Source organism: Trematomus bernacchii, unplaced genomic scaffold (genome assembly GCF_902827165.1).
Source record: "Trematomus bernacchii unplaced genomic scaffold, fTreBer1.1, whole genome shotgun sequence".
In the NCBI taxonomy this organism is placed as follows: Eukaryota; Metazoa; Chordata; class Actinopteri; order Perciformes; family Nototheniidae; genus Trematomus; species Trematomus bernacchii.
Window position 1 is genome coordinate 12,051,389 of NW_022987698.1, and position 25,137 is coordinate 12,076,525.

The 25,137-nt window shown below is 39.9% G+C and overlaps 3 protein-coding genes across 5 annotated transcripts; 1 reads left to right on the forward strand and 2 right to left on the reverse strand.

The window, feature by feature from the left end:
* Positions 1 to 903: 903 nt before the first annotated feature.
* On the forward strand, positions 904 to 6,880 carry zgc:158258 (uncharacterized protein LOC791186 homolog). The gene is made up of 4 exons (XM_034139309.1): positions 904 to 964; positions 4,158 to 4,309; positions 4,551 to 4,746; positions 4,836 to 6,880. Exons 2-4 carry the CDS (start codon positions 4,211 to 4,213, stop codon positions 5,894 to 5,896), a joined length of 1,356 nt encoding a protein of 451 aa, XP_033995200.1. The 5' UTR covers positions 904 to 964; positions 4,158 to 4,210; the 3' UTR covers positions 5,897 to 6,880.
* Positions 6,881 to 8,013: 1,133 nt separating this feature from the next.
* Positions 8,014 to 17,369, reverse strand: kif17 (kinesin family member 17). Of its 2 annotated transcripts, none has more exons than XM_034138517.1 (15): positions 17,183 to 17,369; positions 16,816 to 17,090; positions 16,405 to 16,551; positions 15,786 to 15,887; positions 15,352 to 15,541; positions 13,727 to 14,179; positions 13,462 to 13,556; positions 13,164 to 13,359; positions 12,894 to 12,997; positions 12,631 to 12,737; positions 11,460 to 11,688; positions 10,106 to 10,364; positions 9,542 to 9,603; positions 9,343 to 9,463; positions 8,014 to 8,604 (listed from the first exon to the last, which is right to left on the reverse strand). In XM_034138517.1, the coding sequence occupies exons 2-15, from the start codon at positions 17,044 to 17,046 to the stop codon at positions 8,399 to 8,401; spliced, it is 2,502 nt and encodes an 833-aa protein (XP_033994408.1). In that variant the 5' UTR covers positions 17,047 to 17,090; positions 17,183 to 17,369; the 3' UTR covers positions 8,014 to 8,398. The 2 variants fall into 2 exon arrangements, with proteins under 2 accessions (XP_033994408.1, XP_033994407.1); XM_034138516.1 differs by having other exon boundaries at positions 9,343 to 9,466.
* An 834-nt stretch (positions 17,370 to 18,203) lies between these two features.
* sh2d5 (SH2 domain containing 5) lies at positions 18,204 to 24,191 on the reverse strand. Of its 2 annotated transcripts, none has more exons than XM_034139306.1 (10): positions 23,917 to 24,191; positions 23,363 to 23,427; positions 23,204 to 23,284; positions 23,040 to 23,114; positions 22,778 to 22,924; positions 21,437 to 21,631; positions 21,166 to 21,349; positions 20,119 to 20,224; positions 19,870 to 20,029; positions 18,204 to 19,417 (listed from the first exon to the last, which is right to left on the reverse strand). In XM_034139306.1, the coding sequence occupies exons 2-10, from the start codon at positions 23,411 to 23,413 to the stop codon at positions 19,211 to 19,213; spliced, it is 1,206 nt and encodes a 401-aa protein (XP_033995197.1). In that variant the 5' UTR covers positions 23,414 to 23,427; positions 23,917 to 24,191; the 3' UTR covers positions 18,204 to 19,210. The 2 variants fall into 2 exon arrangements, with proteins under 2 accessions (XP_033995197.1, XP_033995196.1); XM_034139305.1 differs by having other exon boundaries at positions 23,363 to 23,452; positions 23,917 to 24,179.
* Positions 24,192 to 25,137: the final 946 nt, after the last annotated feature.

The window sequence follows — 25,137 nt, forward strand, 5'->3', positions numbered from 1 at the left end:
GAAAACAGGGCTGTTTTTCTCATCCCACAAAACATAACCGTGAACCTCTACAGCAGTATCATGCAACAAACCCATTAATGCACCAGTATTATTATTTAACATATAGTTAACATCATTTAGTTCAAAACACTGATGGAGAACAGTTCATTTAGCTGATTTGAAGTCACTGGGTCACATGACAAACATTTGGGGGGAAATTATGACTTTTCAATATAAAAAACTGCTGCATTTTTTTTACAATATATGTATAAAATGGAAGAAGCCCTAAAATCAAATACAAATAAGTATTCCTTCTGAAAAAATTCATAGTATAGCCTTTCAGAAAAACAATGAAAAAGTCAGTGTAGGATGTCCAAAAATGTGAAAAATGTCACAGTTTAGCATTTCAATAATATCATGAACAAAGTCTTGGCGTGATGGAAAAAGTTATTGATACCAGCAGCCAATGTATTGATGGTCCGATAAGAAGTGGATAAGAGGACTGGAGTGAAAGTGTATCGAATATCCAACCTAAACCTAACTTCACTCTGTTTTGGCTCACTTTAACAATCCAATACGGGTTACTCGTATTGGATTGTTATTTTACAAGTATTTATCTTTCGTATGATATATAGTATGGTAACTTATTATACCCAAATCTGGGAGTAATTATCGCAAGAGTAATCCACTTATATTTCCTTTACAGCAGTAAGTAACAAGTTACTTTTTGAGTAAGGAGCCCGACTTCAAACCACAGTCAGCAGAGAGTCTGAAACAGATACTGATCAGCAGCTTAATGCAGTTGTAGGTAATATGACAACGAGAGCTCGTGGGTCTTAAGGAGAATCCTGCTCTCTGATTGGCTAAAAGCTTAGAGCACAAAGTCCCTCGTGCAGGTAACACAGAGCCACTCTCTCATTTACCCGCGTCTTCACTTGCACAAGAAGCAGAAGATGGATAACTGACGAATGCTCGAAGATTCAAGGTATGTGTTAAATTAGTGCAATTTCCAGTCCGTGGTCAGTTTAAATACCTCTTTATTTAAATGAGTTAAAATCCTGTTTTTCTTGTGGAGAGCTGATCCACATCAGGTTGATGTACATTAGATCAACCTGAGCTTAAGATAAGTTCTAAATGTTGGCTTTAACCATTTATATTTCCTTAAATAGCTTCTGTTGCCACACTTCATACGTGTATACAATGCCATAGGCTACTGTTGTAATTAAATAACTTCTTTACAATGTTTAGTTCTTTTGGGGCTGAATTAGAAGTCTTACATTTAACTAACATATTTTGGTAAATGTATTTTGTTTATGACAATTCTAATTTACTTTTAGTTTGAAGGCATTGGGTTTGAGGCAGAGGATTAAAATAACTTTACAATAAAAACAGTGATGATTCAACCCAGTTGCACAATCCCTTTCAAACAATACATTAATACAAGCTTGGAAAGTTGCTCTTTAATAGATACAATAAAAAAACTAAACTGCCACTGTGTTAATAGCAGAGATAATGTTCCATGGAGTTGGATAAAGCACTTAGGTTTATTGCTTTAATCTCTGCTTGTCCATGTCTTTCTTTGGCGGTAGCTACTTTGTTGATAGGTGTGTCTACAGTATAGAGATAACATTATGATGCACTGTATATTCATCCATGTCCCTCCACTGGAAATGGTCAACAGGGGTCAATGACTAACTACATTCTTAGTAGTCTGAAGGTTTGTTATGACAAGGGAAAAACACATTGACGCAACACACAGCACGCAACACTATAATACTTCATTACTTAAACAGATAACCACAAATCAGAAGCTTCTAACACCCAGTGTTGTTATTTGCATACAAATCAACCCAGATTGGCCAGATCAGTTTAAAACAATTCATGTTATCTCAGTTTCACATCCTGACCAAAATACATCAGCACATATGGGAACATTTACATATTTGCCAGCTGATAGTGATGGGATGGCATGACAAAGCAACCCAGGTGAACAGGAGTGCCTTTGTGCCTCTCTTGGTTTATCTAGAAAGCCTTCCCTCTCAGGTGTTGAAACTTATCCAAAAGTACATTTCTCTACACTACATACAGACGGTCCTTTATACTAAACTTTCAGAAGAAAAGTCAAATGTATTTTTCGTCTATAAAGTGTGTTTTCTGGTAGAAGGAAACTGTTTCAATTTTTTTAGGGTAAATGTTTCCATCCCCAGGAGTAAACCTATCCCTTAACCTGGTATTCATATTTACATTATCTGAAAACAATGATCATTTCTATAGATAAACATACACCCAAATGAATTGTGTTGCAGTAAGACAAGATGGATATCATATGGCTTTCATGGGATCGTTTCTGCTGCCCTCCACACTCTCTGAAACTGATCCGGTCGAGGAAGATTAGGAGTGGCATGCGTCCCGTAATCTGAGTCACATGCAGCTAGAGGACTAGCTAGATATCTGTCAAAAACACTCTGAGCTAAGATACCCTGTCGTTCTGCAAAGCTCATGTGCATGTACAGCCCAACAAGGTTACATATGATTGAGATAGAAACTATTTTATAAATTGCTTAAACATTACTCCATTTGAACATATGCAGAGGTTTTAGCCATTAACTACAAACTAGTTTCCTTAACATTAGAACCATTTGTAAGACATTCTAACTTGATGAACTTCCAGGCAGCAAATGGTAATAATGTAATGCCAATTTAGTATGGAAATGAACTTTATGATCATTTAGTAAGCATTTAGGACATTTAAAAACACTTTTGATAGATTTATAATAGTTTTGACTTGTTTTCAACAGTTACTGTACTTAACAGTTTTTACATAATCTTGTTTTATCTTCCCCTAGGGAGCCTGCAAGGTAGATATTATCACGTATATAGATATTATCACAAATGAATAATTTAGCATTAAGAAAACATGGATATCATAGAATGTGCGCTATTGGTACGACCCGCCCCCTACTCCGTGGTAGTGGCTCGTGGGGAGACCCGCAACATAAAAGAAAACACACCAAAAAACCAGTACATAATAGCGATTTGATGTACAGCCGTTACTCACACAAGCCATCCGGCAAACGAACGAGGTCTGGATTATTATATCAGATTCTTGTGCAACCACAATGCACCCCACCTTTACAGTTTATGTTAATAATATTAAAGTTACCAAGGAATAATTGTAATCGTGTTTGACATAACTTCAGGTTAGGGTTTGACACTGTTTACATGGAATTCTCAAGTATTAAACATCAGCCAAGTCTAAAGCGTCTGTGGGATCAAAATGTACAGCTGACCTGGCTCCAAGCCGAATATTGTTAACCAAAGCTTGTGCACATTGTACTGTCCATTATTTAATCATAACAGAGGAAGCCAAAGTCTAAATTCCTTTACACTTAAAAATCAAATGTCATATGGCAGTTACATCAGATCAGATGTGGTCAAAGGTCTGGAGTATAAAAAATAGTCATGTGCAAAAATACTGAATGTTACTAAATGGTGCTTTGACAATATGTCAGACGATGTGATCAATACTTGTATCCTGAGCCCCTTAGAGTCTTTACACTACACATCTGGCATCATGACGTTTTGAACCAGTATTGAGGGTAAACGTCTGTTCTTTTGATCGTTACTGTTCTTTAGAGGTCTGCACATTGTAGGACTCTTGTAATTTATCCAAGGCAAGAACCAACATATAGGTACTTACTGCTAATAGGTTCCATTTAAAAGTCAAAGTAAATGTGTCTAAAGAATTAAATTAGACCATGTAAGCGTGTAATTACATAAATGTTTATAGACAACCCTTCATTACATCACACCAGTGTGTTTTCTACCTGGAGGTTGCACACACATTGGTTATTTGTAAACTGGGTATTCTGTAATACTGATTAGAAATTGCTGCACAAGGTTAGCACTAGGTTACAGAACATGTGGATAGACCAATAATATTGTGAGAGATTGAATGCAAAGGTACTGCAAGCGAATGCAATAGGAAAGTATTTGAAAGAGAATTCCTAATGTGTACACAGACACAAAAAGAAAGAATGTGACTGAAATAGGCACAACTAGAATGATCTATTAAATAGAAGTTACTTATCAAATAACATATTCATCCATTTTACCATGCCAAGGTTTTTGAGAAACTATTTTTAATTGAACTCACAATGTATTTTCTTTTTTAACAGAGTGAAACGCAACAACCTTTGCCACTGACCTAGGATACATTGGGGCACTAAAGATGCCTAAAAGCGATACCTGGCCAGGTGGCATTGGACTGGAGACCAGCATGGACAGCGCCGGCAGCTGCGACAGCGTTGTCAGCGCCAACTCTATCTTTGTAAGTTTCTAAACTTCATCTCTTGCATCTAAGAAAATATTAGCTCTACTACAACTCCTTATGCAAAGCAACATGGGTATGTTTAGGTGTCTTCATAGATGTGTGTATTTAAAAGTCAAGGATTGTTCCAATAAAAAAGGGTGTCAAATCTCAATTCTTCAGTTTGACAATTTCTCAGATTTAGTGTGATATCTCATTATGTTGTCAAAAGGAAAGTCAGTCCTCTTTTGATGCATTGCAGAGTGATGATAGTCTGGAGCACCTCTCTGCTGAGGAGAAGGCCTGCCTCATGTTTCTGGAGGAGACTATTGATTCTCTGGATACTGAGGAGGATAGTGGGCTGTCTAATGATGAGCCTGACCAACTGCCCAGCGCCGGCAACCTGGTCTCCAAACTGGCTGACCTGTCGGCTTCCATGAGCAAAACCAAGCTCAACAGTGAGTTCATCTCAAGGCCCAAATGCAGAATTACCTTAAATGTTCTCAATGAAATACTTTCTATTGACCAACAAGTGTTTGTCTTTTAGGTTTGCAGAAACAAGACTTTTCGGAAAATGCTGACACCAAACCCATGCACAGCTACCTGGTTCCTACACCGTTTGTTATAGCTAGCAGCTCTCCGTGTTCCATACCAAATGCAAAGGCAGGTTTCTCTCCTGACAAACACCTGAGCTCTAAGTCTCAGTTCCCTCCTCCAAGCTACAAACCTGATCACAAACACAAGCCGAAACCTGTTAACCACCATGTATCTTTCGATGCTAATGTTGTGATACCTCCTGCCACCAAACCCAGGGATTTGACTGAAGGTTTACCCAGAGGCCCCCTGTCCTACGACGCACTGGTTTATCTGCGGAGGAGTGCCTCAACAAAGAAGACGCCTCTATGTCCCACGATTGATCATACAATAGACTTGAACAAGCACCTTCCTGTCACAGAGGAAGGCCCACACTTTGGAAATCTACCAAGGTCTGACAGATTTAACTCGGAGGCTTTTAAGTCCAAGACAGACCCTCCAGTTGTGGCCCCGAAACCCAAACAGATAACAGCCAAAACATCTGTAAAAACCCCAAATGCAGAAGATGTTTTGTACAATATAAAGAATGCAAAAGACCCCAAGGTTGTAAGGCTGGAGGCTTTGGAGAAGCTCGGTCTCCTGAAAGACGAACAGCCCAAAAATGAGACAGTAGCTCCACGGCCTCCCACTGAATCTCACTCCTCTCTGGACCCGACGACCAACAGATTCTCAAGAGGTCCATCTAATGCTAACCCATCAAGAAGCCCATCGTTGTCCTCCTCTCATGTGCCTACAGAGCCCAAGAACAAGGCTCTGCAGAGCAGTGCCAGCTTCCATCTCTGCTCCAGACGGGACCAGCTGCCTGCGTCCACGTCACATTCCGCTCCATCCAACGGAGTGAAGGCAGCTAGCCTAGAGCGCGCTGCTACACGGGACCAACACAGAAATGCAGAGAACGCACAGCCTGTACCCCACAAACCCCCAAACTCAGTGGGATATACGGTGATGGTGGTGCCTGGGATGGGAGCTGATCGAAAGGAAGCACTCAGAAAGCTTGGACTGCTCAAAGACTGAATCAGGTAAACAGCAGAAGAGTGCCTGAGTAAAAGCAGTGTGCAGAGTTCAAGAGTACCACCAGCTTTAAGAGATTAGAGCATTGAGTGGAAACTTGGCACTTGGTGCTTTGGCAGAGTCAAGCAGGAGAGGATGAAGAAGAGTGAGAGTTTAAAGGGCAAGATCACACCTTTGAATATAGTTTGTAATACAGGGGACTGGATTGAGGTACATGAGGGTCGTTCTTTCTCGATTATGGATCTTTTGTAGATTTCATCTATAAAAAGCAGTTTACACTCTTCAAATCCTTAAGGTTCTACGTGTTGATGAAATGGTATGTTGATGTAACGCCATCTAATCAGGATATCTTATTGTGTTTTTTTAAACAAATTACAGTTAAATATGATTTTTCAAGACCCACACCTAATCAGCCTATTACACATGAATGGTTGGTTAAATACTCATTTCCATACAGTATGCACACACAAATGTATGGCTGTAAACAAGTATTTATCCTGATTTACCAAGAGAATACAAATATAAATATTGCAGGTAACCTATTTTGCACATAAAAACATTTTAGAGCCATATTATGGCTTTCCATTATATTGCACATAATATGCTGCTCCACTGCACTTAAAAGTAAACATCGACCCAAATCAACAGATTTTTTACATTTCTGATTGTTTTACAAATCCCAGTTGTGCCTATAAGTAGATTGTTGAGAACATTCATTGGAGCAAAATCTTAAAGATCTTTATTATAAAAATTGGAAAATGTTTTGGGTAGATTTTTCTGTATTCTCTAATCTTCAAAACGTATCAGCAGTACATCCTATGTATCAAGCTCCGGATTTGTTTTTGCTACTATTTTTACAGGATGTATGGTGATGGTTTTTGATGTGACAGACTGTGTCCAAGCCTCTGCCTTTATTGTCTAAATACTGGATGAGTTCAACCAGAATAAAAAAGAGTGATAATGTGATTTTTACCATTTTCATGAATACCTGTGAAAATAAAGACATCTGCATGTGAAACACCGTGTATTGTTATCTTTAACCTCACATCTTTTATACATGTTGTGATTTAAATGTGATTAACTTAGTTTGCTTTTCAGACTGAGCTGCTGAATAACATCCTGCAGGTACAGCTGCACAGAGAGACAAAAGGTCTTTGATTCACTCCAACTATCATCCCTGTAAACCTGCACAGGGCTTTACGTGCCTGCCTCATCCAGCGCTCCACTTACAGTCACACTACTCATCTTACACGCCACTCGAGCAACGAGAAAGCCTGCTCAGCTGATCTTCCATTATCCGATTATCCTGAGCCCCACCTCTTAGCACACTGGTGTCTTCCTTTCTGTTTTCTCACTATCCCTTCCATGTAAGACTTCTAATTCCCACCACTGACTTATCTAAATGGCCAGGCATTGGTTACGCAACAGTCTTAAATTAGTGTGTGGTTGATTATTGTGAGAGACGATTACAGTTGGCTTCTGAAGTGTTATCTCGGTCAGGACAGGAGCTGGCCTAATAGCTCAGAATGTGTGTATAGTATGTCTGCGCACAGGCAAACAAAGGGTGTCAAATGTTGAAACTGACACGGCTCTCTGCCGGTCAACTAATATTAGACAATGGGTGAAGAAATCAGGCCATGGCCACATTCGGAAATAGGATACCGGGATAGAAAAGTGAGCTGCGGAAATGATTGATTCATCAGTATGTTACTACGGCGTTGAGCTGTTGCTGTGTTAGCAAAACAAACAAAAAACTAAAACAACAGGATACTTGATCATAGGATATTCTAAAATCATAATCCAGTATTAAAACTAAATCCATGCAACCTTTTGACATTGCCTACAGAATAAAAAGAGCTCTCTTGTCTCTATTATCCTTAAGTAATCCACTAATAATAATCCACTACGCTGACCCCAGAGGTCATAAGTAACATGAGTTAAGCTTGGACTACCTGTACACGCTGCTGCCATGACAACAGCCCGCCCTGACCTAATTGTGACAGTGGAGTCATCTGTAGCTGCAACAACACAAACTCAGACTCGGATCTAATTTCTCATTAATGTTTGTAACGCACTCAACAACCCATGTCTAAAAAAGGAAAAAGAAACGTGCCATAAAGTGGTGGAATCATTTGTTTTATTTGTATATTTAGCAGCAAGATGTTGGAAGTTAGATAAAGAACAGGTTTAATTGTGGTTTACAATCAGCAATAGCAAAATACAATAGACATGAAATATTATGGTAGCTAGAGTTTCACAGTTTAGGTACAGTGCAAAAAATGTAACGGTAGTTTCAGAATGTAGGTAGTATTTTTTTCTCAAAATAACAATTGAAAATAGTATCGAAACACATTTAAATTTAAAGTGTCCAGAAAAAGTGTTGGCTGTGTGCATTCTGGTGGGCATTAGACTTCAAATAATAAAATGTATAATGTATGTGACCAATAACAGGGTATATATTCAAAAAAACAGATGACAGTGAGATGTGTTTAAGTATTTAAGTACCTAAGGGATGTTATTTGAAATCCCCTCGTTATGGATGTGGGATTTACTTTTCTTGCGTTTCACTCTACCATTGGGCACAGGGACTCCCAGAGACTCCAGGCGGAAGGGGCGCGGGAACACAGAGTCTGAGCCCACAGGGGAGCTCATGGTGGAGCCGCTCACTGTGAGGTGGGCCGACCCGTTAGCCGGAGGGGGAGAGTGGACCGCTGTAGGAGAGAGAGCTCCATCAGATGGGTAAAACCAACATGAGCATAAACACCTAAATATGAAATAGCTTTAGCGTTACTTGAATCCTGCATACATTCGTACCACTGAATCCAAATGTATTTCATTTATTATCTTAACAGTTAATTGTATTTCACTGCACAATATTTAACCTTACATTCTGTTTCTTTGAACTGCACTATTTTATTCAAATGTATCGTACTTATTTTTGTATTATTATTATTGTTATTTTGTTGTCTGATGTCCTTTATATAATATGTTGCATAGTTGGCGGAGCTCGGTACCTAAGATTTCCATCGCCATAACTACACTGTAGCTACTGTGCATATGATAATAAAACCCTTGAATCTTGAATCACTTGAGATTAATATTTAGCAAATTATTCGTTAAATGTGTCGTTTATTTATTTTTCTATATTATTTGTGTGGCCATTTTATTGTAGATAGGGTAGACGCCAGTTCTACCAGGTAAGATATTGGTGTCCCAAGTGTGTCTTCTTTTTCAAATTAAAAAGTAACATTTAAGTATTTTTGACCTTCTACAATTTAATCATCATTCATTTTGTACCATTGTTTTTATGATATAGGTCTGCATACAGTTCAGAATCCCCCCCAAAAAGATATACCACAGTGAGAGCACCATGTCAAACTAAGCTAACTAGCCAACTAAACTGTAGCATCTCATTAGTAAATGTCTGTGTGTGCTTGTCCTGTCCCTACCGTGTCCCTTGGTAGCTTCACGTCCCAGCAGTTGGCTCGCTCTCTTTGATTTGAAGTAGCTGCTGGCGATGTTCTCACTGTCACTGCGGGCCAGCATCTCCTTGTACCTGTCCTCCTCCATCTGCTAAAAACACAACAGGGTTAAGGCTCTGTGACAGTGTTACGTGTGTGTTGGATGATGCGTGGAACATGAACGCACCATGAAGGGCTCTCCAGTATCAGCAGCTGGACCTCTGCCAGCTGAAACCTTCGGAGCCCCTGCTGTGAGGGCGAAAGAAAGAAAGATAATATTTAAGATAAGATAAATATAAGATAAGAAGTACTTTATTGATCCCAATTTGGGAAATGTTTATGTAAAAAGACAAGGCATTGTACATTAGAGAAATTAAAAGACTAGAAATAAACAATTCAAAATATAAACATCTCAAATAGAAATAAAATAGCATTAAAAAAGTAGAAAACTTACATGTTGAAATACACATTTACAGTAAACAAAATATAAAGCAGGATATTATATATACATTAAGTGTGTAAGGAATGGAATATTAAATTGAACATAAATGTAAAATGTACAGTGTAAGTTTAAGTCGAGTTATCTAAGAGAAGCTATGGAGAAGTGAGTGGTGATTTGTGATATAGAGTTATTGCAGTAGGCAGGAATGTTTTCCAGTATAAGCATAGTAATCTGCAGAACACATAGGATTATATTCCTACATCATTACTAAAACTGACACACATTTCACTCCAATATGCCATTGTGCACCTGCAGGCAGTGTTGTTTTCTGCACCGTCACCTCCGGCAGCCTCCAGGTGGCGCTGTCCTCCTCCCACACAGCTTCCTTCTTCAGGCGGTCCAGGTTGCTGTAGTTGCAGTCGCGGCGCACCAGCGGCACCATGCGCTCCAGCAGGCTGTGCAGTAGCTGGCCTTCCCTCTCCACCCGCCTGATGGTTGCCAGATAGTCATCCCGCTCCACCTCGAACTCCGCCTGCAGGTCCCGGATCTCCAGTCTGGCTCCTTTCAGCTGTCACCAGTGGGGGGAAAAACACTCAGATGCTTTACTTAAAGGTCCCATGTCATGGCCATTTCTACTGCTCATAATTCCATTGTTGAGGTCTACTAGAATAGATTTACATTGTTCAATGTTCCAAAATCACATTGGTTTCTCGTACAGCATCTCTGTATAGTATGTGTATTCACTCTCTGTCCTAAACGGCTTGTTGGAGCTCCTGACCCCCCCCTCCCTGTGAGCCCACTGTGCTCTGATTGGTCAGCTCGCCCACTCTGTTCTGATGAGTCCACCACCGTTACAGCTGAACATCAGTGATTATGTGTTACAATGGCGTTTGTTAGCAACCAGAAAATGACACCAGTAATGACAAACAGATGAGAATGCTGCGTGGGGTCTGGGTGCCGTGTTGGCGGGGCGTTGCGGGGCTCGCTGCTTTGCCCTTTGAGGCTCGAGGAGCGGACAGTGAGAGCTGGGTTGCTGGTGTTGTTTCCTGGTTGCTGCGTGGGGTCTGCGAGACACCACGGAACTCAGCCTGAGCACACACACATGTGTGTGTGCGGAGCCCGGGCTGAGAAAAGATAAGGCTGAGTGTGTGTGTGTGTGTGTGTGTGTGTGTGTGTGGTGTGTGTGGTGTGTGTGTGTGTGTGTGTGTGTGTGTGTGTGTGTGTGTGTGTGTGTGTGTGTGTGTGTGTGTGTGTGTGTGTGTGTGTGTGTGTGTGAGAGAGGAGCTCCGCGGATTGGTCCAAGCCGTTAAGTCACTATGACCGTTACGTCACCAGGACCAGGAAGAAAACAATGGAAAAATAGAAATCTCCAACGAGGCGTTCTGGGGCAGCATAGACAGGTATTTTCTGTGTTGAGTTTTACTCGCTACAGGGTGTACTTTGAGGGTTTGTGACTTTGCAGACCGTTTACATGCAGAAAAAGCTACATAACACACAAGGGGACGGGTAATAACCGGAAAAGCATGTCATGGGACCTTTAAGTTAAATCTGTGGTATTTCGTACTGCACGTCCTGAACCCAGTTGTTGAACTTTGCTCCAAACCCATTGCAGTTCCCATAAAAACTTTAATATTTGTCCTACTGTACTGTATCTGTGACCCACCTTTCCCTGGACCTTGACCAGCATTTGGCTTTTGGCGTGGACTTCCTCCTGGATGGAGTTGTAGACATTTAACAGCACATGTTCACTGTCCTCAATGTTCTGTGACAAAGCGCTGATAAGATGGACTTTTCTCTGGTCAGCCAGGTTCTTCCTCTGCCTGTGTCTCTGCTGCAAGTCTTTGTTCCTGGCCTGCTCTCCTCCCACCACCTCCTGTTCCAGCTGCTGCAGTCTGGGGACAGGTGGATCAACAGGGAACTGATCATACTGGACTGTCATGTCTGAAACTTAAATTGAATAAATAACACTTAAATGCACTATTAATCTTGGTACAGATCCATGTTATAGTTCAATTGTAGTGGACACATACTGAGTAAGATGTTTTTAGCTGTAAATTGGCACTTCAATAGTGTTTTATATAGTTACAGATTCTTATCTTCACGGTCAACCATTTTTGTTCCGTTTTATTTTCTATTTCTACATGATTATATTTGATTTTTTATTTCTTATGTTGTGCAATACTTTGTTTTACATGCTGCTGCAACGTCCCACATGTCCCAATTTGTGATTAATAAAACTATATCTTATCTTGTCTTTATTATTGTATTACTTTCTTTTTAGGGTGCAATCAATTAAATATTGACACAGTTTCTTACAACCTCAGACCTTTTTTAATTATTGGAACAATTGTCTACATGGGGTTACTACAACATAGGCAAGTTCAAATTAAGACCTTTTTAATGCCACTTGGAATTAGAGTTCAAGACCATTTAAGGTGCAATTTCAAGATCTAACTGATGTTAATATTACAATTATTTTCCCAAAAATATATGTCACCAATTATTCAAACAATTATTTACATTGCAACTTCAGAAAAGTATGCATACAATCCTATTTCCTATGTGCTAGCATGTTCAATACTTTTGAAATATGTACGTAGAAATTAAATACCAATTAAGTCCTTATTTTTATACATTTATATATTCAATATCAATTGAATGCCTCTTAAGGCTTTTTTAGGATGCGTGGGAACCCTGGTACACAAAAACGTTATGGTGTTATGGCGTCACGCTCCACATCCTTTGCACAACGTTGGAAAGACATCATGTAAAAAGACATAAAGTGCCAGCAGTTGTAATGGCTGGTTCTGTGTGTACAATGTGTCTCTACAAACCTCTCCAGGACATGGTGCTGGTCCAGAGGCCCTGCAGTGACATCAGGAGAGTCTTTGAGCCCGTCTCTGTCTGGACCTTCTGGGACACCGACTGCCGGTACAGCAGGCTGGCTCGTCAACATGAGGAAATAATATCCAATAAGTATTTGAATGTCAGCATTCATGTCAAGCAGTTATTTTTTAAATGGTAGATACCTAATATAGAAACTATAACATATCTTGAATGTTTACTGGTAGTGTTGGGAGGTGCTAATGAACAGTACCTTGGTCTGGGAAGTTTCTCCAGTTGTTTTGTGGCAAACGGGATCAGTGTGGCAGGAGCCCTCTTCTTTTGAGACCTCTGTCATACAGCTAGCACTTACTGATGCTTAGAAGCAAGACAATCCATAGCAGTGATAGTACATACACAAAAACAAGGACTCTTGATAACAAAATGCAATCTCATACAACAACATTGTGTTCAGCAGGAGTGTTTACTTAAGCTTTTTGTTGACATGCTAATATGCACTGGACCACATTTCAAAACTAGTTACCTGGTTCTTGGGAAGATGATTTTCTGTTTTCATTCTTGGGGCCAGAGCTCCCCCTGCTGGCTCGAGCCTTCTCCAGATTGGACAGTTTGGAATCATAGGAGGAACGCAAGGCAGCGATGTCCTCCTGCAGCTTTGCTTTGGATTCCTGCTCTGCATTGTACTCAGCCTGCAACTTGGCCAGCCTCTCTTCGTACTCCTGTGGCGAGAGCAGAATACAGCCCGATAAATCACCTGCTCTTTATACAAAGCATGTAGAGATGTGAAGTGATATATGGGTGTGGGAACGGCCTGTAGTTGCCTCTTTAATCTTCTCCTTCTCTACTTCTGTGGTGCTGGACTGTGGCCTTGAAAGAACAGCAGGGGGTTCCTCAGAAAAGTGACCAGAGAGCAGAGCTGCATGCAAAATAGAAGAAAAAGTAGGATAAAAAGCAGGCGTTAAAAATCACACGACAAGTAAGCGTATCCAGGTGTCTCTTGATATCTCTTGGTAGCATTAAAATCATTTAGCAATATTCAAATAAAAATGTCATTTTGGCTTGAATTTTGGTCAAAAAAATACTTACATGATAGGTTAGTGGTGCCCATCTGACCTGAGATAAGGGCCCGCAACTTCTTGATCTCCTCCTGATACTCCCGCAGCAGAGCATCTTTGGGGTCCTCATTGATACAAGGCCTGTTCTGGATGCTCTTGGCCCGGTTGGCATAGCGCAGTGTGCTCAGGGTTTCCTCGTAGTTGTTATCCGAGGGGGACAGACAGGCGATCATTAATGTGCGCGTGTTTCCTCCCAGAGAGTCCTGCAGCAGCCTGGTCAGCTTGGAGTCTCGGTAGGGGACGTGTTTGGAGCGTCCGTCCACCAGCGCAGAGATGACGTTACCCAGCGCCGAGAGGGACAGGTTGATCTTGGTGGCCTCGCGGAGCCGCTCACCTGTAGCACCGGTTTTAGACTGACGCTCACTTCCCGCCAGGTCAACCAGGTTAAGTTTACCTGCTCGTAGATGATCCTGGCCTTCTGCATCTGAGAATATGGGATGACAAAGAATATTGTGAAAAATGTGACTTGTTCCTGTTACAATTTGTAAAAAAGACAGCCTGAAATGATTATTCTTTTTAAAACCTGCTGGGTCTGGGTCTATGATCATCTCTCCTATTCAGCATTTAAATGTATCAAAGCTGGTCACACTTTATTTTAAAATATTCATGGGCTTTTGTGCAGTTGGGTGATTTAAATTTTACTTGTATTATTGTTTGTTGGTTTTCATGCAAGGAAAAATCCACCCAGTAATGACCAAGATCGTAATTGATCTTATCCATATTCTCTATAGTCCATTGCAAATAAAGCAGGCTGCAATGAAGCATTTAACATTTATTTGTCTTTCATCATCCACAAGTTTTTTTAAATCAAAGTTTTTATGATCTTATTGAAAAGGCATTCAGGAAAATCTAAGTTCAGTGGAGAGTGGATGCATACAAAATAAAAACGACACACTATCACAAAGATTTCAGAAAGTGGAATTTAAAGGGGCCCTATAATGCTCATTTTCAGGTTTCAGGTTCATATTTGTATTTTGTGCTTCTACTGTGACATATTTACATACTTTAATGATCAAAAAGGTCTTTATTTTTCTCATACTGCCTTTGCTGCAGCATCTCTTCTCAACCTCTGTCTGAAACTAGAGCCCAGTCTGCTTTGATTGGTTAGCTAGACGGCTCTGTTGTGACAATAAGTATCTTCTTGGTCGAATGCACTTATTGTAAGTCGCTTTGGATAAAAGCGTCAGCTAAATGTAATGTAATGTAATGTGATTAGTCAACCGCTTAGAGATGTCCCGCCCCTTCACCTATCATATAGAATGGGTTGGAGCACTAATGCAGGCATTTCAGACAGGGGGGGAGTGCGTGGGAGAGAACATCTCTCTGGAGGGAACTTTGGGATTTTAGCCTTTGCAGAGCATTTTCATGCACCAAAACCTCTATAACACACTACAGGAGGAAAACCCCTAAAAGCATAATAGGGCCTCTTGAAAGAAAGGAAGATCAAGCACATGTTCCTTCATGCAGACAGAAATGCCTTTATCACATATTAAACGGAATGTCAATATGTTTCAACATGTTAAACGTATTGCATCAGTGTCTGTGTGTGTGTGTGTGTGTGTGTGTGTGTGTGTGTGTGTGTGTGTGTGTGTTCACCTGTGTTGCAGATCTCCAGGTGGATGGTGAAAATGGAGTGTGAGCGAGAGGAGTCCTTGTTCATCAGCGTGAAGCCCACTGCCCTGTTCCCCCAGCCTTGCACTATGATTCTCTCACACTCACCCACACTGTGCACCGTGTGCATGGAGAGGTCCCGCACATACACCCCCCGCTCTGGATGCTCTTTCAGCTAAGTATTCATCATCCACATAAAAACACATACACACAATCCAAATCTGTCACCTTGTTCAAACACCTTGACCTTCAAGCAACTACTGTGCTTGTAAGTCACCATGGCAACTTACACAGTACATGCACAGTCCACAAAAAGCTCACGACAGAGAATAGCCTGAGAAGCTATAATCACTTTACTTACTAAAGAGCAATAATCCTTTGGGCTTCTGATTTGTTTATTGAAACAACAAAAGACTTACCTCCAATCTGTGTTTGGTGTCATTTCCCAATAGGTCTCTGATTTCTTCATTGTAAATCTCCAAGTAGGAGGCCCTCACCAGGAATTTTGTATTTTCTGCACACTAGCTTGCACACATAAACACATCAAATGAGTCTCTCGGAGCACATAAAGCTCAGACAAGCCTGGACAAAGACTATATGTAAGAAAAGTCGTAGCCACTGGAATGGCGTACAAAAAGTGCTTAGTCGGATCCCAACCTACCTAAATACTTTTAAAAGACAAAGAAATCAATTTTAAGCATTATTATTACACTAGCATTATCAGTTTACCTTGTTATTTTCTACAAAAATATTTAAATTGAAGTGGATCCTTACTTTTTTTTCCAGAAGCTGAAACCATTGACCAATTATTTTTTTATTAACCTGAGAATTAATTGTCACTTTTGTGCATTTTCATCTATCTGTGCATTAAATAAATATTCAAAACGTTCTTTTCATTTTAAGTATAATGGTACCTTTCTTGTAAATTGTGGTGTAGCATAACTTCCATACTTTTTGATTAAATTATATTATTTTGTACATTCATTTCCTTTACTGTGTTGTTTATTTTTGTGTTGCTAAATATATTTTTTCATCTACCTGTATACTCTCAAAGATGTGCTCAAAGGCTCGTGGGATGACCCCCCTCTGGGCTGTAGGGTCGGACACCCCCTGCATGGTGAAAGACTTCCCACTTCCAGTCTGTCCATAGGCGAAGATTGTGCCATTGTATCCCTCAGTGACACCCTGTAAAGAAAATTATAGGAATAAAGTCTGGCATGAATGACCTTATGCAAGAGAATTCTTTAAAAAGCACCCTTTTGACCTCTGAAAGTGACTGACAGCGACCTGTTAAGTAAATAATGAGGTCTGCAGTCATGAGCAATAAGATATAGGCTGTTGTTGGACTCAGGGTGTCCAGTGACCACCAGTGACTACTTTTGTAATGCTTCTGTGTTGGCACTTAACAAATAAAATAAAACAGAATCAAAAGTGGGTGCCAGAGCTTACCTCAACCAAAGGATAGGCAATCTCGTTGTACATCTGCTCAGTGGTTTGATCAATGAAGTAGGTCCCATCAAAGGTGAACTGTTTGGGCGGCTCATCCACTGCCCCGGGCTTTTCTATGAAGCACTGGCAGCGGTGCGGGTCGATGGAGAGAACCGTGTTAGAGCCGAGAGCCTTCTCCCGGTCATTCAGGGGCCTGCACCTCACAACCACCTTCACTGACTCTGATCCCATGGCTCAACATCCACAACACAGCAGTGGACTTATACAGTAGCTAGCTAAAGATACAAAAAAACAAAGAACGCTGTTCAATTATCATTTCATATACATATTTAACGTAACACAGCTGAGTTGAGCCTCATTAGCTTACCTAGTTTAAAAGCACGCGGACAAATGGCTAAAAACAGTTCCCATCCCGGTTAAAGTCGGTTTAGAAAAGCTGACAACCAGAGGATATCAAACACCACCAACAAAAGAATGATGGACTTAAAAAGTAAACTGTAAGTGAGACTTTTAATTTCCTGTTCAGGTGTCGTTACAGGTTCCATTCCATTCTGCACTGGTTCGTGGTTCCTCCCACAGCGTTGACATTGCTTAGCAACCATAAACAACCGTTGACCAATGGAATCGAACCTACCTCGACCGGCGGCCATTTTGGTGAGGGCAGTCCATTTATCGGCTAATGGTAAGTGCAAGAATACATGCATTTTATATATTTTTATATCACTACGCAATTATGGTATAATAAGTAATTTTTTGGACAAGAAAGACCACTACAGACCCTTGACAGATATGTGGTGTTGGCATTTAACCTTACATCCTACTGCCAGCCTACTAGCTAAAGTTAGCCAACTAAATTTGAGTCAGCATTTTTTAATCCCTTACACTGAAATTACACTTACTTATTGTTTCCACATTGCAGAGTTTGCACACTGTGTCCTTGCCATTGCCTGTTTTGTAGTAATATTGCTTGGATACATAAGTTTTATTTTAGGGAGTTACAAATAAATGTTTTTAGTATAGGAGAAAATGGGTTCAACAAATAGGCTACCCACAGATGCCTGTATTATGTAGGTTTCGTTTCACCTTCCAAAAACCTATGTGGTACAATAAGTTAATAACTCATGCATTCATAAAGGTTAAAAGATGCAGTCTTTGTTGAGAGATGTTGAATATTTTTTACATTTTCAGATGATAACATAATACAGAAAGGTGTTTCTGTTTTTAAGCCACTCTCATTGGTATTTATTGGGTGGACGATTTAAGAGCAAGATCGGTCTTGTGTAAATGCAATACAAATACATCATCACCACAAACTGCAAGCGCCAGAGCAATCATTAAGGTCAATTAACTTCTATAAAACAGATAACAAAAACGGATCATAACCTAAATAAATGTAGGATTTATTTATTTATCGATGATTATAAAACAAGTAAACCTTAGAAACTGAATGTGTATCATGATAATTGAACAATGTAATTTAGAGTTCTGCTCTAAGATTTAGAAACTTTGTACAGTATACATTGTCTCATAATACTAAGCAGCAAGTATTATCCTCCTCAATACCAAAGCCACAGGTGATGTTGTGGTATGCAGAGTCATAAATATTAAAAATCAACACTTTTGCAGGAAATTGGTTGAAAACAGAGAACCCCAGTTGTTTAATCTCAAACAGGGGTGAACAATATGAAAATTACCCTATGTGTAAAAGATAGTACAGAATAATCACATTTATTACCTAAATTGAAATGGAACATTTAGGAATATCAGACAATCTTATGATAAAGACTTAATTTAGGTAAACTGCATGCAAAAAGTACCAGTTTAAATTAGAAGTAACAAACTTTAAAACACAGAAGCATGACCCTTCTTAGGGGCCATCATACAGGAAAAAGCTATACACTAAGGTGTCGAGATATAGAAAATATTTAATATCATCATGGTCCTATTTTTTTACACCATAACACATTGTGGTGTTACTGCTTATATTCCCCAGGTCTAACGTCTAAACACATTAAGAGAAACATGAAAGCAAGATTAAAATTGGAGGAATAATAACATTTGATCAAATATATTTGTGCAACTTGCAAGAAATAAAAGTATTCTGTATGACCCAATAAATTAGTTAGGTTTCACGTCTTAAAAACACAAATAAACTCTTCTAGCCTTTCAGGGCTATTAAAAAGACTGTATCGAAAGACATAAAAAAGCAGCTTTACAAATAAGTACCCCGTTAGAAAAAGACTAGTATACTATATACATTAAGTGCCAACACTTTTGTGAAGCCTCCCAAAAACACTAAATATGATTTAAAGATAAAAGATGATACATGTGCATAAATCAAAAAAGTTGTCACTCATTCTGAGGTTGGCATTCCACATTTTCCAGTGTCCAGTGATTAAACCAAGTCCTTTCTGTTGGTACTTTTAATTCTGGCTTTGTTTAGGCTCTTGCGTGGGTTTAGAGGCTGCTGAGAGCTGGAACTCTCCTCCCACTCGTAACAGTGGTTTACCCGGGCACAGCTCAGCAGACACGGCAGCTCTTCCCGAGACTCTGTGTAGTGTTCGATCAGCTCTGCTATGGAACTGAATTCAGTCTTGCATTGCTGAGAGATAAACAAAAAGATTACTGTAAAAGCAGAAGTAACAGCTAGGGTTACACAGTATCAGTTTGACATTTATAATCAAATGCCAACATGGCTCAATTCTTGGTTTCAGTTTTCACAGATAATATGTCTGCCTCAGTGTTTGCCTCTTTAACACTCTGTTTACACCCAATAAATATCCCTTGGTTTATTAGTAAAACCCTCAATTGCAAAGGAATATGTTCCTATAAGGAATCTAGATTAATAAATCAATGCAATCATGAAAATTCAGCTTCTTTATGATTATCTAAAAACTAGTCAAAAAAAGACATGTTTGGTGTGTGAATATATCCTTGGTAGCTCAAATGAATCCGATACATTTGTTTACAGTACAAACTAAGTAAAAATGTACCTGGCAGACTCACCGTTTGCTAATAATTCTGTGTAATAATTAACCTTAGCAAAACATTTACCTCGAGCAGGAATTTCCCTTTGTGAGTGTTTCCGATAAGGTGGGTGATCAGGCCAGAGGGAAAGCGGATGATGAGAGAGCCACATTTGGGGTTTTTAGGATGTGGGCACAGGAGGTATGACCCGAGAACGTCGTCTGCAAGCAGGGAAAAGCTGCTGTCACTGAAAAAAAAAAAATACACATTTAGAAAAACACAGATATATCACGGGTAAGAAGACGCATCTATTTCAAATGCATGAAGGACTCTTACGTTGCGATACCAGCCCAACACCACACCTCTTGAGCCAGTGCTTCTTCTGTTTCGGCCAAGCTCGGAGCCCGTGATCTCCTCACCGGTACTTTGTCTTGCTCCTTTCCTGATTCACATTTAAAAAGAAAAATCAGTGCGAATTTGGAGATGATTAAAAGCTAAGAGGTCAAAAGTAGAAATATTTCACCAGCCGTGTTTGCGTGTGGAACCATTCAATAAATCCCAACCTCAGTGAATGTTTGGTTTAGAAGGCCCCGACACACCAAAGGAAACCAGAAGACTGTTCGACTCGGCCAAAAAGTCACCCTTTAATACACTGCAGAGAGTACAAGTGAGCCAGGACATGACTCTCCATAAGCAGCATGCAACGGTTATTATAAAAAGAGAACCGTAAAACGTAGGGCTGTAAAGGCTTAGCATACACACATTAAAACCACCAGCGTTTGCCAAACATTTTTGCACCACTCTCACTCCCTACCTAGCTTCATTCCAGGTTGCAATATTGAACAAATTTGAACAATTTCAAAAAGATACCGTGTGTACACTTTTGACTTCAATTGTTTGTTTTCCTTACGTCAGTTTCTCTTATTGTACAGATTTGCTTAAGCTCAATAGCCAGTCAACTGATTTAACATTTTAAAAAGGAAGTGGCCAAAAATAGTGCCAACAGTGCAGGACACACCGCAAATAGTACACCAAAAGATGCTAACCAACGGCAATGACCGTCGATCAATAATCGGCTTTGTGTGTCAGGACCCTAAAACAAGATTTAGATAAACAAATCAGTTGGTGATGAAAGAAAACATTAAAAAGAGTGTTTTAACACATTAAAGCTACTAGTTAAATCTAACTGAGAAGTTTTAAGAAAATGTACATCCGTTGTGACTCACGTGAGACCAGAACCACCAACTTATCACGTGTCTAAATGTCTACCTGCTGACACCACGACAGACAGTGAGTGGCTGCCCTTCACCTAAACATTGAGGGGTTTCCTTTACCTCCACAACTCTTTGACTCTTGAAAGTGCTTTGTGAACACTTAGCCCACCTTGTGAGGCACTCAGTCGCTCCTGAACGTTGCGCTGTTTGAGCGGTGTGAAAGTGAAAGAGCGGTAGGCCCCAGATTTCAGCACCTTGTTGCGGATGGCCTTCTTGCGCACCAGGGAGGGGGAGGAAGTGGGGAAGACTTCATCTTGGCTGCTGTTCAGGTCATCGGAAGACTTTTGATTGTTCTATAGATGCAATGAAAGGAAATAATGGGGTAAAAGGAATAATATTATCTTGTATAGGTGAAAATAAGAAGACGTTCAAGTCCAAACCTTGAAAAGCAAGCCCTGAAAAGGAGCTCTTCTGAAGGACACCAGGGCGCTGACGCTGAGAGGGAAGCCGTGGTTGAGCAGGGAGGGATTGCGACGCGGCGCCGAGCCCACAGAGTCTCCCTGAGCCTCCTCGGGGTGCTTTTCTAAGTAAGACAGCTGGAAACAGCGGCAAAGCAGCAGGTTCAGGAACTGTGCCTAGAGAGGAGAACATGGACACAGAAAACACGACAGTTCTACTTAAATTGTATCATCCATTTTTGTGTTTTTTGATCAACCAAATTCCTAGACATAGCTGCCTTTTTGGTTCTTTATTTTAAACTACACTGTGTACATAGAATTGTAAAGCAGCAGAAGTCTAACAGAAATGTATACTAAGGTAAACATTTCTCAGTTAAGAGCAACACTAACAAAAAACGTTTTCTCTCTTTGGAAGAAATATCACCACAAACTACAAAACGCCTGACTGACGATCAATGTGGCCAAACAACAAGGTTGGTTTTAAGCAAAGGTTTATTAAGTTCACATTTTTTACACAGTTTATTTAAGGTCAGAAATGTTTTGATAAAACTTTGGTAGACCAAAGGTGTTTGATCTTGTGAGAGTTTCTTTTGTGTTAATTATAAGATATTTTGATAGCAGAATTATAGTCTCTACAGACCCACAGAAGCAAAAATAAATACTGCGTGGGTGTGTCTTTGTTGTGCTCAGTCAATGGGACAACTTACCCTGTTATCATTCATATTGCTACATAAGTCTGTGTGGGTGTGCTGGGGAATTTAGGTCAAAGTAAAACCTGGTTTTACTTTAATATTATTGGCAGCACAATTTCAGGTGTGTTGTTGTGTAATTGAATCACCATCTTCCTAAGCATATTGTTAAAATGTCAGGGGCTGTGACAACTTCCTACACCGAAGGGTTAAATTAGGGACAGATATTTAGAAGTATTTAAAAAAATTAAGCTCCACCATATATACCAACAAACAGTTCCCGTGTAAGAAAATTATTTACTACCACTATTTATATTCTTTTGTGTAGGATATCTTTTAAATGTGTTTACTGTTACTGCACAATTATTATTATTTATTTTTTGAAGGTGGCGTACATTTCTATATATCTTTTCCTGGAAAAACAATTCCATTAAAATATATTTGTCAAATAAACAGGTTTCTTTAAAATACAGCACATATTCTTCCTTTGATGCTTCCCATATATACTTTTTTTATAGGGCCATTATGTCAAAATCCTAGATATTCATAGTTCCACATCTGCCCTAAATCGTTCTTGTGTAAGACACATAACTTAACTATTTCTCCTATCAATATTATACCCAAAGTTTCTCACCGCTCTTGAATGCCTTGCTTGAAAGACATGGCAGTAGAGCTGGGCATCAGTGCTGCCTGGGTTGTGGGAGACGAAGGAAAACTGGGCCTCGGAGGGCCAGGCGGTGGACAGAGAGACTCGCCGCAGAGCGTGAGCCATCAGGAGTTTCTGCATACAGTGACACACGAGAAAAACGACTTCATCTTTAATGTTCCAGAGTTAAAACAAACTCATTAGATCAAGATGTGCATGAATGTAGCATGCCTAACATTTCAATACTTGCCGTTTCATCCTCATTGTACATTTTCACACCTTTGATGGAGAATTTTAGGGATACAGACCTCCTTTTTTTGCATGTCTGAAGAAAACAAACATATTCAATATTGTATTTTCCAAAAACAGGCACAAATTGCTACTTTTGGGGATAATCTAAGGCTCAGGGCTTACTTTGAGGGACTTCAGCTGAGTGTGCAGCTGCTCTATCTGGTCATCCAAGCAGCAGTCATCCACAGGAAATGAACCCACATACTTCACAGCAAAGACAAACATTAAAGCGAAACACGAACACACAAAAAGACACAAACATGAAATACTTGTTCTAGTTACCTCTGCTGATCGAGTGACTGTACCATCTTCTCCCACCGGTGCCTCACCCATGCTTCTGTTTATCTCTGCAAAAGCAGACATATTTTAGACCTAAAAGCAAAGCCCAGTTAGAATAAAGCTAATTTGAAAAGCTATCAAACAAACAAACAAGCAGATCACTTGTGTCAGACATTTACAATAGTACAGCTGCATGAGGTTTAAACAGGGTGTAATGAAGTGAACGTTTGGCAGAGTATTGTCAAATACAAGACCATCTTGAAATATCAGAATACTTGAAGACAGGTCGTGATTTAGGATTGGTACCTGTGGTTTTAAAAACGGGCTTTTATCCAATGTCCGAGCAACTTAACCGAGTCAAAGTCGCTGCTAACAAGTGGGAACGTTGTTTTACTGTTTCACTTGTATTCATCCCGAACAGTACAATAAATCCAAAAGGACAAACGGAGGTGTCATTCGGCGTCAATTTGTTCTGCGTTTCAGCCCAGTGTCAGCGGACAGTGCACCGGAGCGCCTCGACCTGTTGAAACAAAAGCTTTGAAATCACATAAACTTACTTTCGGAGATGTTAGACCTCAGCCAGTTCCTCGCGAAGCCTGCCTCTCCTTCAGTGGGTCTGACTCTTCACACGGCGCGTGACACCGACGTCCTGCACCTTTACCTGCTGAGCTGCTGCCCGAGGCGGGGCTCGAGGGGAGGGAACCGGGGAGTCAGGAGAGGGGGTACGTGAACACGTCGGCCCCTGAGATATGATATTCAGCGGAAGATAACTCGTTTATCACCCCTCCCTCTCCCTGCTGCTCTTTTCTATAAATCCACTTTTTTCCCCTCAGCTCCTCACATTCCTACATATTGCGAAATGTACCGCGGTGACGTCACGCGCCCTGTGGTGGGAAAGTCAGGTTCCTCTGGGACAAGCACATTTCGCTATGATGGTTCAAGTATCATTTTCTATAAACTTGCTTTGTTGGTAAAATATTCAATGCTTAAATTAAACTCTCTTAGAAGTTTAGAGAGAAAGATTGTTTGTTTGGACACCTGAGACATAGCCCTGGGCCCAAAACAAGCACTTGACATTTGACACATCATTTCCTGCATTTTGATTAATTTTCAATTTATGGTGAAAATGTCTATGTGAAAAGAATCAGGCAGCAGGTAACAAATATAATATATATAATAGTACAATATAATGGATTATAATGCAATAAGGCTGCCAGACTTTCTGTACTGCTTTCAAATATGTAACTGAACAGAAATAGACATTTTAGATATCAATGTGATTGTATGTGATAATCAATGCGTTGAGGTTGTGATTCCCTGTATTAAATTGTACGGAAATCAGGATGGCCCAAGTAAATGATTTATTGAACTCTGCTGGTTATGAACCCAGTATTGTTTAACTGATTAGGCAAAATACATTTGAGAGCCCAGCATTTAACAACCGTTCGCTTCTTCTCTCTTTATGAACAGATTTGATTCATCCCACCAAGTCTAAAATTCACGAGAGATCTAACAGCTCTTTATATTTTAGAAGAATTTCTCTGACAGCATACATGCTTTACCCTTCCCTTTTGATTTGTTTGGGGAAAGAACATCTTTAGATATGCATTTGAAAAAAAATAGCGAACCTGACCTACACATCACTATAAAATATTGTGTTATCTTGTCCAGAAGAAATTATAAAACGCATACGTTCATACCTAATACTACTTAATGTTTTTAAGGAAAATTATGCATTGTATTTAAAATAAATCACTCTAAAACTAAATAAAGGAACA

Excerpts from the sequence above, each read along its gene's own strand:
- zgc:158258 (XM_034139309.1), top strand. The coding sequence starts at position 4,211 with ATGCCTAAAAGCGATACCTGGCCAGGTGGCATTGGACTGGAGACCAGC. Across the intron at positions 4,310-4,550 it reads TCAGCGCCAACTCTATCTTT|AGTGATGATAGTCTGGAGCA; the intron begins GTAAGTTTCTAA and ends GATGCATTGCAG. Across the intron at positions 4,747-4,835 it reads GAGCAAAACCAAGCTCAACA|GTTTGCAGAAACAAGACTTT; the intron begins GTGAGTTCATCT and ends TTTGTCTTTTAG.
- kif17 (XM_034138516.1), bottom strand. The coding sequence starts at position 17,046 with ATGGGATCAGAGTCAGTGAAGGTGGTTGTGAGGTGCAGGCCCCTGAAT. Across the intron at positions 10,365-11,459 it reads TGGTCAAGGTCCAGGGAAAG|CTGAAAGGAGCCAGACTGGA; the intron begins GTGGGTCACAGA and ends CACTGGTGACAG. Across the intron at positions 9,604-10,105 it reads GAAAACAACACTGCCTGCAG|CAGGGGCTCCGAAGGTTTCA; the intron begins GTGCACAATGGC and ends TCGCCCTCACAG.
- sh2d5 (XM_034139305.1), bottom strand. The coding sequence starts at position 23,443 with ATGTCTGCTTTTGCAGAGATAAACAGAAGCATGGGTGAGGCACCGGTG. Across the intron at positions 22,925-23,039 it reads TGTACAATGAGGATGAAACG|AAACTCCTGATGGCTCACGC; the intron begins GCAAGTATTGAA and ends CACTGTATGCAG. Across the intron at positions 19,418-19,869 it reads AAGGGAAATTCCTGCTCGAG|CAATGCAAGACTGAATTCAG; the intron begins GTAAATGTTTTG and ends TTTATCTCTCAG.